The following is a 12,833-nucleotide window of genomic DNA, read 5'->3' as shown; positions in this document are numbered from 1 at the left end:
GGCACTCCATCATCCAGTGCGGATTTTCAGTAGCCCAATATCGGCAGTTTTGCCGGTTTACACTACCATGAAGACAAAACGTTGCCTCATCAGAAAATACAATTTTTTTTGAAAATTGTGGATTAGCATGGCACAAGTCCATAAGTCTCTCACAAAATTCTAAACGCCTATCTGGTTCATCTTCATTTAGTTCATGAACCAATTGAACTTTGTAAGGGTGCCATTTATTTATACCTAAATACTTAACGACGGATGTCTGGGATATCTGATTTTCTAACGCAATATTGCGAGTCGTTTTATGGCAATCTTCTTCAACTGCCAGCAAAACATTTAGTTGCTTCTCTTCTGATATACTTGACCGACCTTTCGTATAATTATCCCTGACATGACCCAAATCCCGATATTTCTGTTCTATTTTACTGACAGTACTTTGAGATATATGTGGCCTATCAGGATACTTGGCATGATAAATTTCGCAGACTTCCATCTGAGTGCGCATCCTGTTTCCATAACCAATCATCATCAAAATCTCTATTCGCTCTCGCTCACTAAGACGTACCATTTTTTGAAATTTTAATTTTATCTTTTGATAAACTTAACACAAGCAAAACTTTGCTTAGGCATCTAAATCAAACTAAATTCACTCAAAATTATTTGATGTCAACAAATTGTGACAAGTTAACAATCAAAAACACCAACCACAAATGTAAATAACCAAACAATAACTGATAGGTTGCTTGATATAAATAACTCTTCCAAAAATAGCCTTTTATTGTGTTCAATCGTCAACGGTCGAGTTTAGGTATAGGACATGGTACATGAAATGTACTTAGAATTTGATGTAGAACCTAAATCTAAAATAAAAAATAGGTGTTTACATTTAAAAAAATTACGTTGATGACCATAACTTATTTTTGGGCCACCCTGTATACATAAAATTATAGTAAGAAAACCCGCAGTTAAAAATAAAAATCGACATGTCCGAGCGTTTTTTTTTTGAACATACTCCTGAATTTTAAATGAATTTATTCCAACCTTTACGTTCGCACTGTATATTTCCGTATATCTCTTCAACTTCGTCTTCTGTAGCTTCTTTATTATTGGGCAACCGTATTTTACATCTGACTGAGTCAATTTTTTCTGTAATAAACAAAGTCGTTTGGTCAAATAAAAAGTTAATTTTTAATTTGGTTACTTTTGGCGGTAAACCGACGATATTTATTTGAATTTAAAAATTTCTGTTTTTCAGCAATTTTATAATGGAGTTTCTTACCAGCAATTCCCGTGATCCTAAGAAAAGGATGTCATTACGTCTGACTATAATGCTGGTAAATGGGACTGTACTGATCTGGAGGCAGCAGCTAGTATTATTGGAAGGTATTATTATTTTTTTGTACAGGGTGATTGACGACCGATGGTACGTTTAACCGTATATGGAAATCGGAAGGTAGCATTTTTCTGAAAATTTGGTAAACATGGTAACAGACAACGCTCTATCGGTCTAAATATTTTCAGCATTGCAGCGTTGCCGCTTATATAGAAAAATGGCAACACCTTTGATTTTTTAAATAGAACACCCTACCTACATATATATTTTTAGATATTTGGATTCATTCTGAGTATTTTTTAATCATACTTTCCTACACCTATCTCTAACGGTTTTCGAGAACGAAAATAATTTTGCGTGTATTGTTAAAAACCAAGGGATAACTAATTGTTTATTTGTCAGCTACTTCAGTTCGCAAAAAGCTAAATTTTTAAACATAACTTTCAGAGACCATCTTTATTACTAAAGCCTTATTTAATCAGGTCGTCGAAAATTAAATTATACTCTATTTCAGAAGTGTGTAGAGCAATAAAACCTCATTAGGTATGCAAAAGTGGTACCTGGTGATCCACCAATATTTTATGCCACTACCTTAGTTGGGTATTAGTTTCAATGTAAAATTCTTTCTTTTCGTTGATTGCAGGTAGTGCCACCCGGTTTTGGGTCAATTTATGAGTTTTGCCCATTGTTACCCACTGATAAACATTGAAAACGGTTCGCCAAAGGCGTGCAACTGGGACTTGTTTTTTACCTTATAATTAATGTACTTAAATGCTATTTTATTTTAGAAAGTTACTTTTGTTTAAATGGAATAATATATTTTTTTCACAAATTTATTGAACATAATATGTAGAGTAAAACAGTTGAAAATGTCACTTTTGGATCTGGCACTTTTTGAATAGTGTATAACAATTTTAAATTATAATAGATTGTAGTCTTTTTCGTCATCTGACGAACTGTCATCACCTCTTGACATTATAATTAAAGGATCGACTGTCTGATCGATGAGGTTGTCAAGATCCCACATTTTGTCCTCTTGCTTAATTACATGCTGGACTGCTTTTCGCCAATTCTCTGGTGTCGCTTCCGTAATGGCTTGATCAAACAGTAGCTTAACATCTTTCATTTTAAAAGTCGTGTTTTGTCTTGCTACAAATCCTTTTACCTGCGCCCATATCAGTTCTATAGGATTTAGTTCGCAATGATATGGCGGTAAGCGCAGTACAGTTATATTATATTTTTCGGCTATATCTTCCACGGCGTATTTCATGAAACGAGTTTTGTATAAGTTTGCTATTGCCAGCAGTTCTTTTTTTATCAAATTTGCTTCAAACGCAATACCTTTTGCAGTCAGCCAATCGATAATTTCTTGCTTTCTCCAACTTGAAGTTGGCGTCTTCTCTATTCGCCGTGAATGATAGCTTGCGTTATCCATAACCACCACCGAATTAGCCGGAAGAAATTTTATCATTTCACCAAAATAGTCCTCGAAAACGTCTGAGTTCATGTCTTCATGGTAATCTCCTGTGCGAGTCGACTCAAAGGTTAGCAGACCTTCTTTTAAAAATCCCTCTTCGCTTCCAGTATGTGTGATTATAAGTCTTTTTCCTTTTCCCGAAGGTACTTTAATACCCGTAGACAGGCCTTCTATGAAAGCTTGGCGAGCACTGGTTATATTTTTGTCTTGCCACATTTTTTGGACTATATAACCTTCGTTAATCCACGTCTCATCAAGATAAAAAACATTATTTTGCTCCCTGCGGTACTGCTTGATACTTCTCAAGTATTGTCGTCTCCAACAAACAATTTCGTCGCTCTCCAGTAAAAGTGCTTTGCGGTTATGCTTTTCCCAGGCAAAATCCATATTTTTTAAAGTTTTCCATAAAAGTTTTCTACTTATCAACGGAATACTGTCATCTCGGCCAAGCTCCATTAAAATTTTGTCTAGGGTGGGTATTTCCTTTTTAAAATAAAAAGAGTGAACTTTTCTTCGAATTATACATTTAGCATTTTCATCAAGGACTTTTGTAGGTCGTCCTGGCTTTTGCTTGGGAGATTCCACTTGACCTGCTACTTTTCTTTCCCGCAACAATTTGAAAATGGTGGACTTTCCAATTCCACTCATTCGAGAACATTTTTCAACAATTTCTTGCACAGTAAAACTAGGGTAATCGTGTTTTATGCAATCATGTACATTTAAAATAATAACTTTTTCACTCAGCGATAGTGAAGAATTTTTAGTACATCTTTTCGTTGGACTGAATACCTCCATTTTTTAAATATTGGGATAATAATATTGTGATTACACTACAGCGTAGCAGTGACTACTAACGTTTAAAATATGATTTAAAAGTATTTATAGTCTGTATATATTACCTGACCCCATTTTTGCATGTTACAAAGCGTTAAAAGATAGGTACCTATACAAAAGGATTAAAAGTATTTATTTAGTATTTAATCTCTTTCAAAATAAAGGCATTTAATCCGTGAAAATTAAATTCATAAATATTATAAGTACCTGCGCCTATGAACTACCACGAAATGTAGCCAAACAGAACGGAATTCCCCAGTTTATTGCTCTATACACTTCTGAAATAGAGTATAATATCTTTCATTTACTGAAATGGCAAAAATTCCATTTTTTTTAAATAGAACAACCCAAAAAATATTTTATTTTATATTCTAATGGACAGTTAAAACACTTTTAATTTATATAGCATACTACTATACCTAAGTAGCCGCGTTTTAGAAATAAATACTTATATCACAGATTTAACTAGCTAACGCATTGCGTTAGCTAATTAAATCTGTGTTTATATTAATGAAATTTGATAATTGTAAACATTTTTATTCTGTAAATTACTTAGTTATCCATAAAAATGTTATAATAGTTTAATAAATTACAGTGATATATTAAGCTAAAATGTTAACATTGCATTTTATGATCAACTTAAAAAGTTTAAAATGAATGATATATTTTCCATGGACAAAGTGATCAAATGATCATCAGCAAGAACATGTAGAAAATTTAACGAAATCTATCCAGATATACCATTAACGAATCGCCGAAAGTTTGTAAGGTTACAAAATAATTTTGTTAATTATGGCTACAAATCAAAACCTGAATTAAATAAAACAAAGCCAGTTACCAATGAACAAGATAATATTATGAGTCTATTGAAATTTTTTACTGCATATAAACAAGCTTCAATTAGAATTGCTTAGGATGATTTAGGTTTGTCTTATTTTTCAATTCAAAAATATTAGAGACTTGAAACCACAAGACTATGACAGAAAGATACAATTCTCTGAAAACATTTTGATCCATGTTGAGGAAGATGCTGACTTTCTAAGAAAAATAATTTTAAAAGATAATCAAGTAAAATTTTAAATTTATTATGAACCACTAAATTCTGCCAAATTTTTAGACATTTTAAAAAGTGTTGTAAGTATTTTTTTGGAAAATCGGCCACTGCAATATTTTCGTACTTGTTGGTTTCGTACTTTGATTTTTATTTGTGTGGTAATATAAAGAAAAGGGTGTACGCAACACTAGTAAATAGTAAATAAGGGTTATGTCAGCAAGTAATTACCTGATTTGAAGAGCTAAATTAAAGCGAAATTAGAAGAGCGACGAATATATTCACCACAAAATGATTCCATAAATGTTTAGTAAAAAATGGTAGTCATTTCAGAAACCGAAAAATTTCCTGTAATAATACTTTTTTTATTACTTTTACGTATAGCTAACAAAGTATTTTGTAGTATAAATAAGATTTTTCCATTAGTTGTAAATCTAGATATATAATGTGTCAAATTTTCTACATGTCCTTGCTATTATTTGAGCACATTGTCCATAGAAAATAAATAGTTCCCTTAAAACTTCATTTAAGTAGTTAATTTTAACTGTATAATTTTTATTATTTTTTATTTAAGTTCAATATAAAACATAATATTAATATTATAGCAAAAACTGCCATTGCCATAACTAAAAATGTCACTGTTTTTTATTAAACCATTTTGACATTTTCATGACTAATTAAGTAAGTTACGAAATAAAAATGTTTAAAATTATCAAATTTCATAAAAAATAAGTATTTATTTGTTAAAACTTGGCTACTTAGATATGGAATATGTTATATTTAATTGTTAATTTAAACTGTCAATTGGAATATAAAATAAAATATAGGGTATCCGATTTAAAAAAAAGGTATCAGGTTGTCAGGAGTACGGATCTTTATTTAGCAAAAAGCTACATTCAATAAAAACATAAATGAAAAATAAACCAAAAGTATAAGTTGGCCATAACTGTATCAGGACACGCCGGTTTGTCCATGGATGGTCTCGGTAATCCAGAAACAGCATCCCGGTTCCAGAAATATTCTGTCAGAGGTAGACCATAAATTAAAACTAGACTTACCCTAAACATTATTTCCTTGTCCAACTTATTAAAAGCACAGTTAATTGTTGTTTGCCTTATAATAATAAAAATAATGTCGACTCAGGTTGATCGAGTCGGTTCGGTTGCAAGCAGTCGATGACACACATTTGGAACTTGGTTGACCTTGCTGACCAGACACATTGGTCCCCCCGTGTAACACTTAGAAATGCTTCGGTAGTTCCAAGAAGCTGTAACCAGTATCCCGGCTGGCCCAAAAATACCCAGTCAACAGATAAACCCACAATCAAGATGATGATTGGAGCGGAAACAATGCATAAAACTTAATAAACTACATAATTAAAATAACATAATAAAATAACAAACACAATATTACCTATTCATGATAAATTTTCTCAAGAGCTCTCTGAATTGATTTCAAGTAATACAATTTTTGATGTTAGCAGGCAAGTTGTTAAATAGGATTAAACCTTTGTATAGAACTGAATTATGCATTTGGGTTGTGTTACATCTGTCGACCAGTACGAAGTCTATACGATTTCTCGTATTATAGTTATGTATATCTCCAAAAACTCTTAATTTATTACAAATATAATCGGGGAGCATCTGATGTTTTAATTTAAAAATAAACAAATAGACGTTATACAAAATTCTTTGATGTACAGACAACATATCTAGGACACCCAACATAGAGACAACATGCGTGTAACGATTACAATTTCGAATCAGTCTCATAGCCCTATTTTGAATTCTTTCCAGTTGGTCAATTCTATACTGTGGCAAGTTAAACAATAATGTTGAACAGAACTGTAAATGAGGAAGAGCAATGGCGTTGTAAAGTTTTAATTTGATGTACATTGACAAATTTTTTGTGATAAATCCAACTTTTTTTGAAAATTTTCTCATTATACAGTGTGACCCATTTGTTTTCGGGTCACCCTGATAAAAAGTTTATTTTTGGTGCGAAATGTTAGGTCCAGAAAAACTGCATCATTATAACAAAAAAAAAATTCTGCCATGCAAATTCCAAGGCCTACTAATGTCAGATTTTAAGGGCCAAATTTTAAGAAACCATGCTAGGCATTTTTTTAGCAAAAAATTGTGCACACCACTGGATTCGGCATCCCCCAAAACGGCCTTATACCAAATTTCACCAAAAAATATTAAATAATAACAATTTTATGATCAAAAAAAATGCGCTAAATTGTCTCTAAAAATTGTTGAAATATTGAATTGTCACATTTGACATCTAACTGTCAAAAGTAGTAATAGAACGCGTTTAGATAGTATTAGTAATCATGGAAAATTTAAATTTAAGAGAAAAAATTGAAATTGTTCGTCTTGTTGGTGGTAACACGCGTTCGATGAGAGAAGCTGCCAGAGAATTTAATATTAGGCATCCTGATAGACCAGTAAGTCTAAGTATTGTGCAACGTGATAATAAAATTTTCAATGAAACAGGATCTGTTTCGAAAAATCTACTTAAAATTAGACATAATGGATGGCGTGGGCTCAGAAGAAATGAAAATTACATTTTGGAATATTTTAACGGCAATCCTCGAAGTAGTGTCAGAACGGCTAGTTTGGTCCTTAACATCCCCAGAGAAAGTATAAGAAGATGTTTGCAAAAAAATAACATAAAAGCATTTAAGCCAAAATTTTTGCACACCTTAGAGGATGGTGACCAGGCAAGAAGATTAGAGTTTTGCTATTGGCTTCAGGGAAAATATTTAAACAACAGAAACTTTCTAGATGAAAATTCTTTTTAGCGATGAAGCCACTTTTACAACAAATGGCGTGGTCTCCAGTCAAAATTGCCGCCACTGGTCCGTGCAGAATCCAGAATTTATAATAAATGGAAGGAGACAGTATTCGCAAAAAATTAACGTTTGGTGGGGAATACTAAGCGACAAAATTATTGGCCCTTTTTTCTTTAATGGTAATTTGAATACAATTGAATTTTTGAATTTTCTTGAGAATGAATTTTCGAACGCATTAGAAGATTTACCCTTAAGATATCACCTTAATTTGAAGTTTCAATTAGATGGTTGGCCTGTCCATAATGTTCGTTTAGTAAGAGACTGGTTAAATCAACATTTTGAAAACTGTTGGATAGGACGAAACTGTCCTTTCGTTGAGTGGCCACCGAGATTCCCTGACTTAACGCCACTCGATTTTTTTCTCTGGGGCTTACTTAAAGAAAAGGTGTACAAATTTAGAAGATCTACAAGTCAGAATAATCCAGGTTTGTTCAGAAATTACTCTAGAGCAAGTCCGTAAAGTTCTTTTAAATGTAGGCAAAAGGAATGTAAAATGCATAGAAAACAATGGTGGATTAGTAGAAATTTCAAAAATTTAGTAGCGGTTAATTTTTAATTTTTTTGTTTCTTGTTTTTATTTTATTTGTATTTATTTTTGTTAGTTTATTGTTTGTTTTTATTTGTATTAAGTTTGGAATTGTTATTTGCTTGTATTATCTTTGTTCAATTTGTTTTTTTCATGGCTATCTACACATTTTTAAATGTAAATAAATGCATAATTTCCCTTTTTATTTTTTATCATAAAATTGTTATTACTTATATTTTTTAGTGAAATTTGGTATAAGGCCGTTTTAGGGGATGCCGAATCCAGTGGTGTGAACAATTTTTTGCTAAAAAAATGGCCTGCATGGTTTCTTAAAATTTGGCCCTTAAAAACTGACATTAGCAGGCCTTGGAATTTGCATGGCAGATTTTTTTTTATTATAATGATGCAGTTTTTCTGGACCTAACATTTAAAAAAAACCCGAGCAAAATCGCACCAAAAATAAACTTTTTATCAGGGTGACCCGAAAACAAATGGGTCACACTGTATAAATCTGCATGAGCATGGAAATTCAGATTGGCATCGAAAATTGTTCCCAAATATTTAAATTCTTTGGCATACAAAATACGTTCCCCATTCACAGAAATCTGTATATTGCCCATGTCTATAGAACTTAATCTAGATCTCTTGCCAAATATACAAAACTTGGATTTTCTTGCATTTAAGCTTAGTTAATTTCTACAAAGCCAGATGAATACGTTATTGAGTTCAACGTTCATGACCTGTTGCAGTTGATGAATGTCATTACCCACCACATATAACATTGTTTCGTCCGCAAACAACACCATATTACACCCCCGCACTACCTCCACCATATCGTTGACATACAATAAAAATAGCAAGAGGCCCAAGACCGTTCCCTGCGGCACACCATGCTTTACATTAACGCTTTCAGATGAACTATTTTTGTACATGACTCGCTGAACTCTACCACTTAGATAAGATTGAAACCACTTCAATACATTATGTTTAAGGCCTAACCGTTCTAATTTCCTAATTAATATTTCTCTACTCACGGTTTCAAACGCTCTCTTAAAATCCAAAAACACAGCAAGTACTAGATTATCAGAGTCAAGGGCCCTGAGAAGAAAATTATCAACTATATTAATAATGACAGACTCACATGAATGATTCTCATGGAACCCCGATTGGTTAGGTACTAACTATTTTATTTATATTATAATGTTCGAGTAGCTGTTCCTTAACACATACTTCAAGGAGCTTCTCATAAATAGGCACGGTGTTAATTGGCCGAAATTCATTACACAATTTAGTGTTTTGCACTTTTCGAACAGGAAAAACAGTAGAAAGTTTCCAGGCTTGCGGAAAACCCCAGTACTTAAGGATGTATTAATAATATCCAAAAGACGATCACCCAAAACATAAGCAACATCGCAAAATATAAATGAATAATTTTTATTTAATTTTCGACGAGCCTCTAAGTTCCTGATTAAATTGGGCTATGAGAAGTCAATCAAGATGATCTCTTAAACTAATGTTTAAAATTTGAGCTTTTTAGTCTTACTTAAATAGCTGAGACATAAACAATTAATTATCCCTTGGTTTCTAAAAAAAACACGCAAAATTATTATTTTTTTTGAAAAACTGCTAGAGATATAGGTATTAGCAAACATGATTAAAAAAGGCTCAAAACGAAACAGGGCATCCAAATATCTAAAAATAATGGGTGTTTGATTTAAAAAATCAAAGATATTGCCATTTTTCTATATAAGCAGCAATCCTGAAAATATTTTAGTCCGATAGAGACTAATTTTCAGAAAAATTCTGTTACGTTTTTCATATAAGGCTAACGTATCCATCGGTTATCAATCACCCTGTATACCCTAGACCTAATGTTTAATCTCTCGACCTTTAAGCGCGTTTCTTCTTTATAATATTGAATCTATTTACTTTGATTTTCTTAATATGACCAAAAAAACAGACATTATTGAATACAAATTTTTATAAACGAATAACTCTTTTTCTCGTTTAAAAGTTTTTTTTTGTTACAGGAGATATAATGAACGCAATTTATACACGAGAAAGGGCCGTTGATCGGCAGTATGCCTTATTACATGAGGACGACGATGACTCCACGCCCAAACCAAAAGAGAAAAAAAAGAAACCGAAAAAAACTAAAACCTCGGAGACTCCCGAATTTATGGCCGAAGAAAAGAAGAAAAGGGCACAGGAAAAGTAAATTGTTTTTCTTTTATTAACGGTATATCAATAAAAAAAAACAATGGGGATAGTTAGAACAATATACAGTGTGGCCCAAATTGTGTGTACATGTATGGGTATCTTGGAAATTATAAGAGATAGAAAATTGATTAAATGGGAAAAGTTGTAGAGCATTTAGTTAACAATTTTGTGCCACTTTTAGAACGATTTTATCTTTTTCCGATTTTGAAATATTTGGAAAAAATAGAAAAGTTGCATTTTGGAAAAAGGTCTGTATTTTTTTTATTTCAACGTATTTTTAAAATCTGTAAAAACATTTTTAAGGACAACACATACCTGAGTTCAGTTTTTGTTTTCGACGTTTCGATTCTGAGATTCCATCCTCAACTTCTTTTTTTCTTATGGCGGCCATTTTGTGTTTTTTGCTAAATTAAAATGATCTTTTTTTCCCCTTTAAAATGATGTACACTGTGTCCCATTTTGGATGAGACTGCAGGGTATCTCTGTCATTTTTTAAGATAGAGCTTTGCGGTTTTCGCGACCCTGTATCACTTTTTTGTAAAACTTTTAAAGCCACAAACAGAAATATTCTAACTACTTTTGTTCCTGAAATACAGGGCGAAAACGAAAATGTTCACTTTTGGAGGTGTTACTATTTCTCAGGCCCTGTATAAGATAGAATAAAAATGAAAACTGCTTATAATAAATATTTTTACATAAAAGTCAGTGGCGTATTTAATTTTTTTTCCCAATGCACTGTTTTTAAGATTGGGCACAAACTTGGTATTTTTTAAATGGAACACCCTGTATATTTTAACGTCAAATTTTTGCATTTTTTTTTCTGATTACATTGATGTATCACAACCTAATCTTTGATAAATTTTAGCTCAAAGAATTAGAAAAATCCATATTTATGTTTATTTTTTTAATAGTAGGCCATGAATTCTTTGACACATGCATAAAAAATGTTTTGTTTATTGCATTCATGGAAACTAAGTCACAAACAGACTCAATACATATCAATAATGATGGCTGACGGTGAAAATATGGAATTCCAAAATTTTGAAAAGTATGATATTATAAAATGTTTAAACCTTTCTAACGAAATTATATTTAAATAGGTAAAGCTCTAGCTTATTTTATTTTGTTACAAAATTCAAAAAATAAAAAAGATATTATTAGGTTTCCAGAAAGACGTCAGCCATCTCGGGCTACGGTATTCCGGTTAAAATCTAATCTTTTAAATTATGGCTGCTATTCAAAACCTAGGCAACCCCATGTTGATAGAAATGAAGCTGGCGAAATTAATGTTTTAGCGTGTGTGGAAGCAAGACCCCAAATTTCCTGTAGAAAGATAGAGGAAGAGATAGGAGTTTCCAAAACAAAAGTGCAAAAAATTTTAAAAAAGCATAAATTTAAACCGTATAAGATAAATATTATTCAAGAATTGCATCCTGACGATCCGTTTAAACGACTGGAATTTTCTAATTGGTTTTTAACCAAAACTAATGAAGATCCGGATTTTGTAAAAAAGGTAATATGGTCTGACGAATCCCATATAAGTAGTAGTGGCATATTTAATAGGCAAAATACCAGACATTGGTATCAAGAAAACCAACATATTACTTTTGAACGACAGCAACAAGGCCGACTTGGTTTTAGTGTTTCCTGTTTTGTATTGGGCACTAAAATTGTATATACAATTTTTGAGGGTAGCTTAACTGCCCAACGATATCTAAATATATTGCAAAATAATTTGCCAGAGTTGCTGGAGGACATACCTTTAGCCCAGCGACATCAAATATATTTCCAGCAAGATGGAGCGCCCGCTCATAATTCAAGGGTAGTTGGAGAATATTTAAGTGCCCATTTTGATAGACGTTGGATTGGTACACACGGGCCAATCAGATGGCCTAGGTCACCGGACTTTTGGAGTGTTTTGGACTTTTTTGTATGGTCGTACTTAAAAAATAAAATTTATGCAAATCGGCATAATAATATAAATGAACTCCGAGCGACAACTGAAGAAGCATTCATAAACTTACAAAGGCAACCCTTTATAATTTTAAATGCCTTAAAACGAATACAGACTGTATGTGGTTTTTGTATAAGACAAAATGGACAGCAGTTTGAACAGTTTTATTAAATTTATATTTGTTGTTTTTTTTTTTGGTTTTTGTAATTAATTTTCTAATTTGATTCTTATAATTACTAATTAGTTTTTAATGTTAAACCTGGTCCGATATATTTTTTTTGTTTTTAACATTTTTATGTTTATATTAATATTTTAAGTTAATGTTTAAAATATAGTTAAATAAACAGGTTTAAATCACATGGCGTTTTAAAAAAGTAATAATTAAATGCATGTGTGTAAGAATTCATGGCCTACTATTAAAAACAAAAATAAATATGGATTTTTCTGATTTTTGAAGCTAAAATTTACTAAAGAATAGGTTGTGATACATCAATGTATTCAGAAAAAAAAAATGCAAAAATTTGACGTTAAAATATACAGGGTGTTCCATTTAAAAAATACCAAGTTTGTGCCCAATCTTAAAAACA

At 31.8% G+C, this 12,833-nt stretch overlaps 1 protein-coding gene and 1 long non-coding RNA gene across 3 annotated transcripts in view; both read left to right on the top strand.

Moving 5' to 3' along the window:
- LOC126733819 (uncharacterized) overlaps positions 1-12,833 on the top strand; it is a 308,547-nt gene that overhangs the window by 147,907 nt on the left and 147,807 nt on the right. The gene's annotated exons all lie outside the window — the stretch shown is intronic.
- LOC126733811 (titin-like) overlaps positions 1-12,833 on the top strand; it is a 150,617-nt gene that overhangs the window by 42,580 nt on the left and 95,204 nt on the right. For both annotated transcript variants that reach the window (XM_050437225.1, XM_050437224.1), the window contains exons 3-4: positions 1,250-1,377; positions 10,103-10,286. In XM_050437225.1, the coding sequence (XP_050293182.1) occupies positions 1,250-1,377; positions 10,103-10,286 (312 nt within the window). The remainder of the gene's footprint in view (positions 1-1,249; positions 1,378-10,102; positions 10,287-12,833) is intronic.

The sequence above is a fragment of the Anthonomus grandis genome, chromosome 3, assembly GCF_022605725.1.
Source record: "Anthonomus grandis grandis chromosome 3, icAntGran1.3, whole genome shotgun sequence".
Taxonomy (NCBI): Eukaryota; Metazoa; Arthropoda; class Insecta; order Coleoptera; family Curculionidae; genus Anthonomus; species Anthonomus grandis.
The sequence above is the reverse complement of the archived record's forward strand: the minus strand, read 5'-3'. Positions and strand labels throughout refer to the sequence as shown.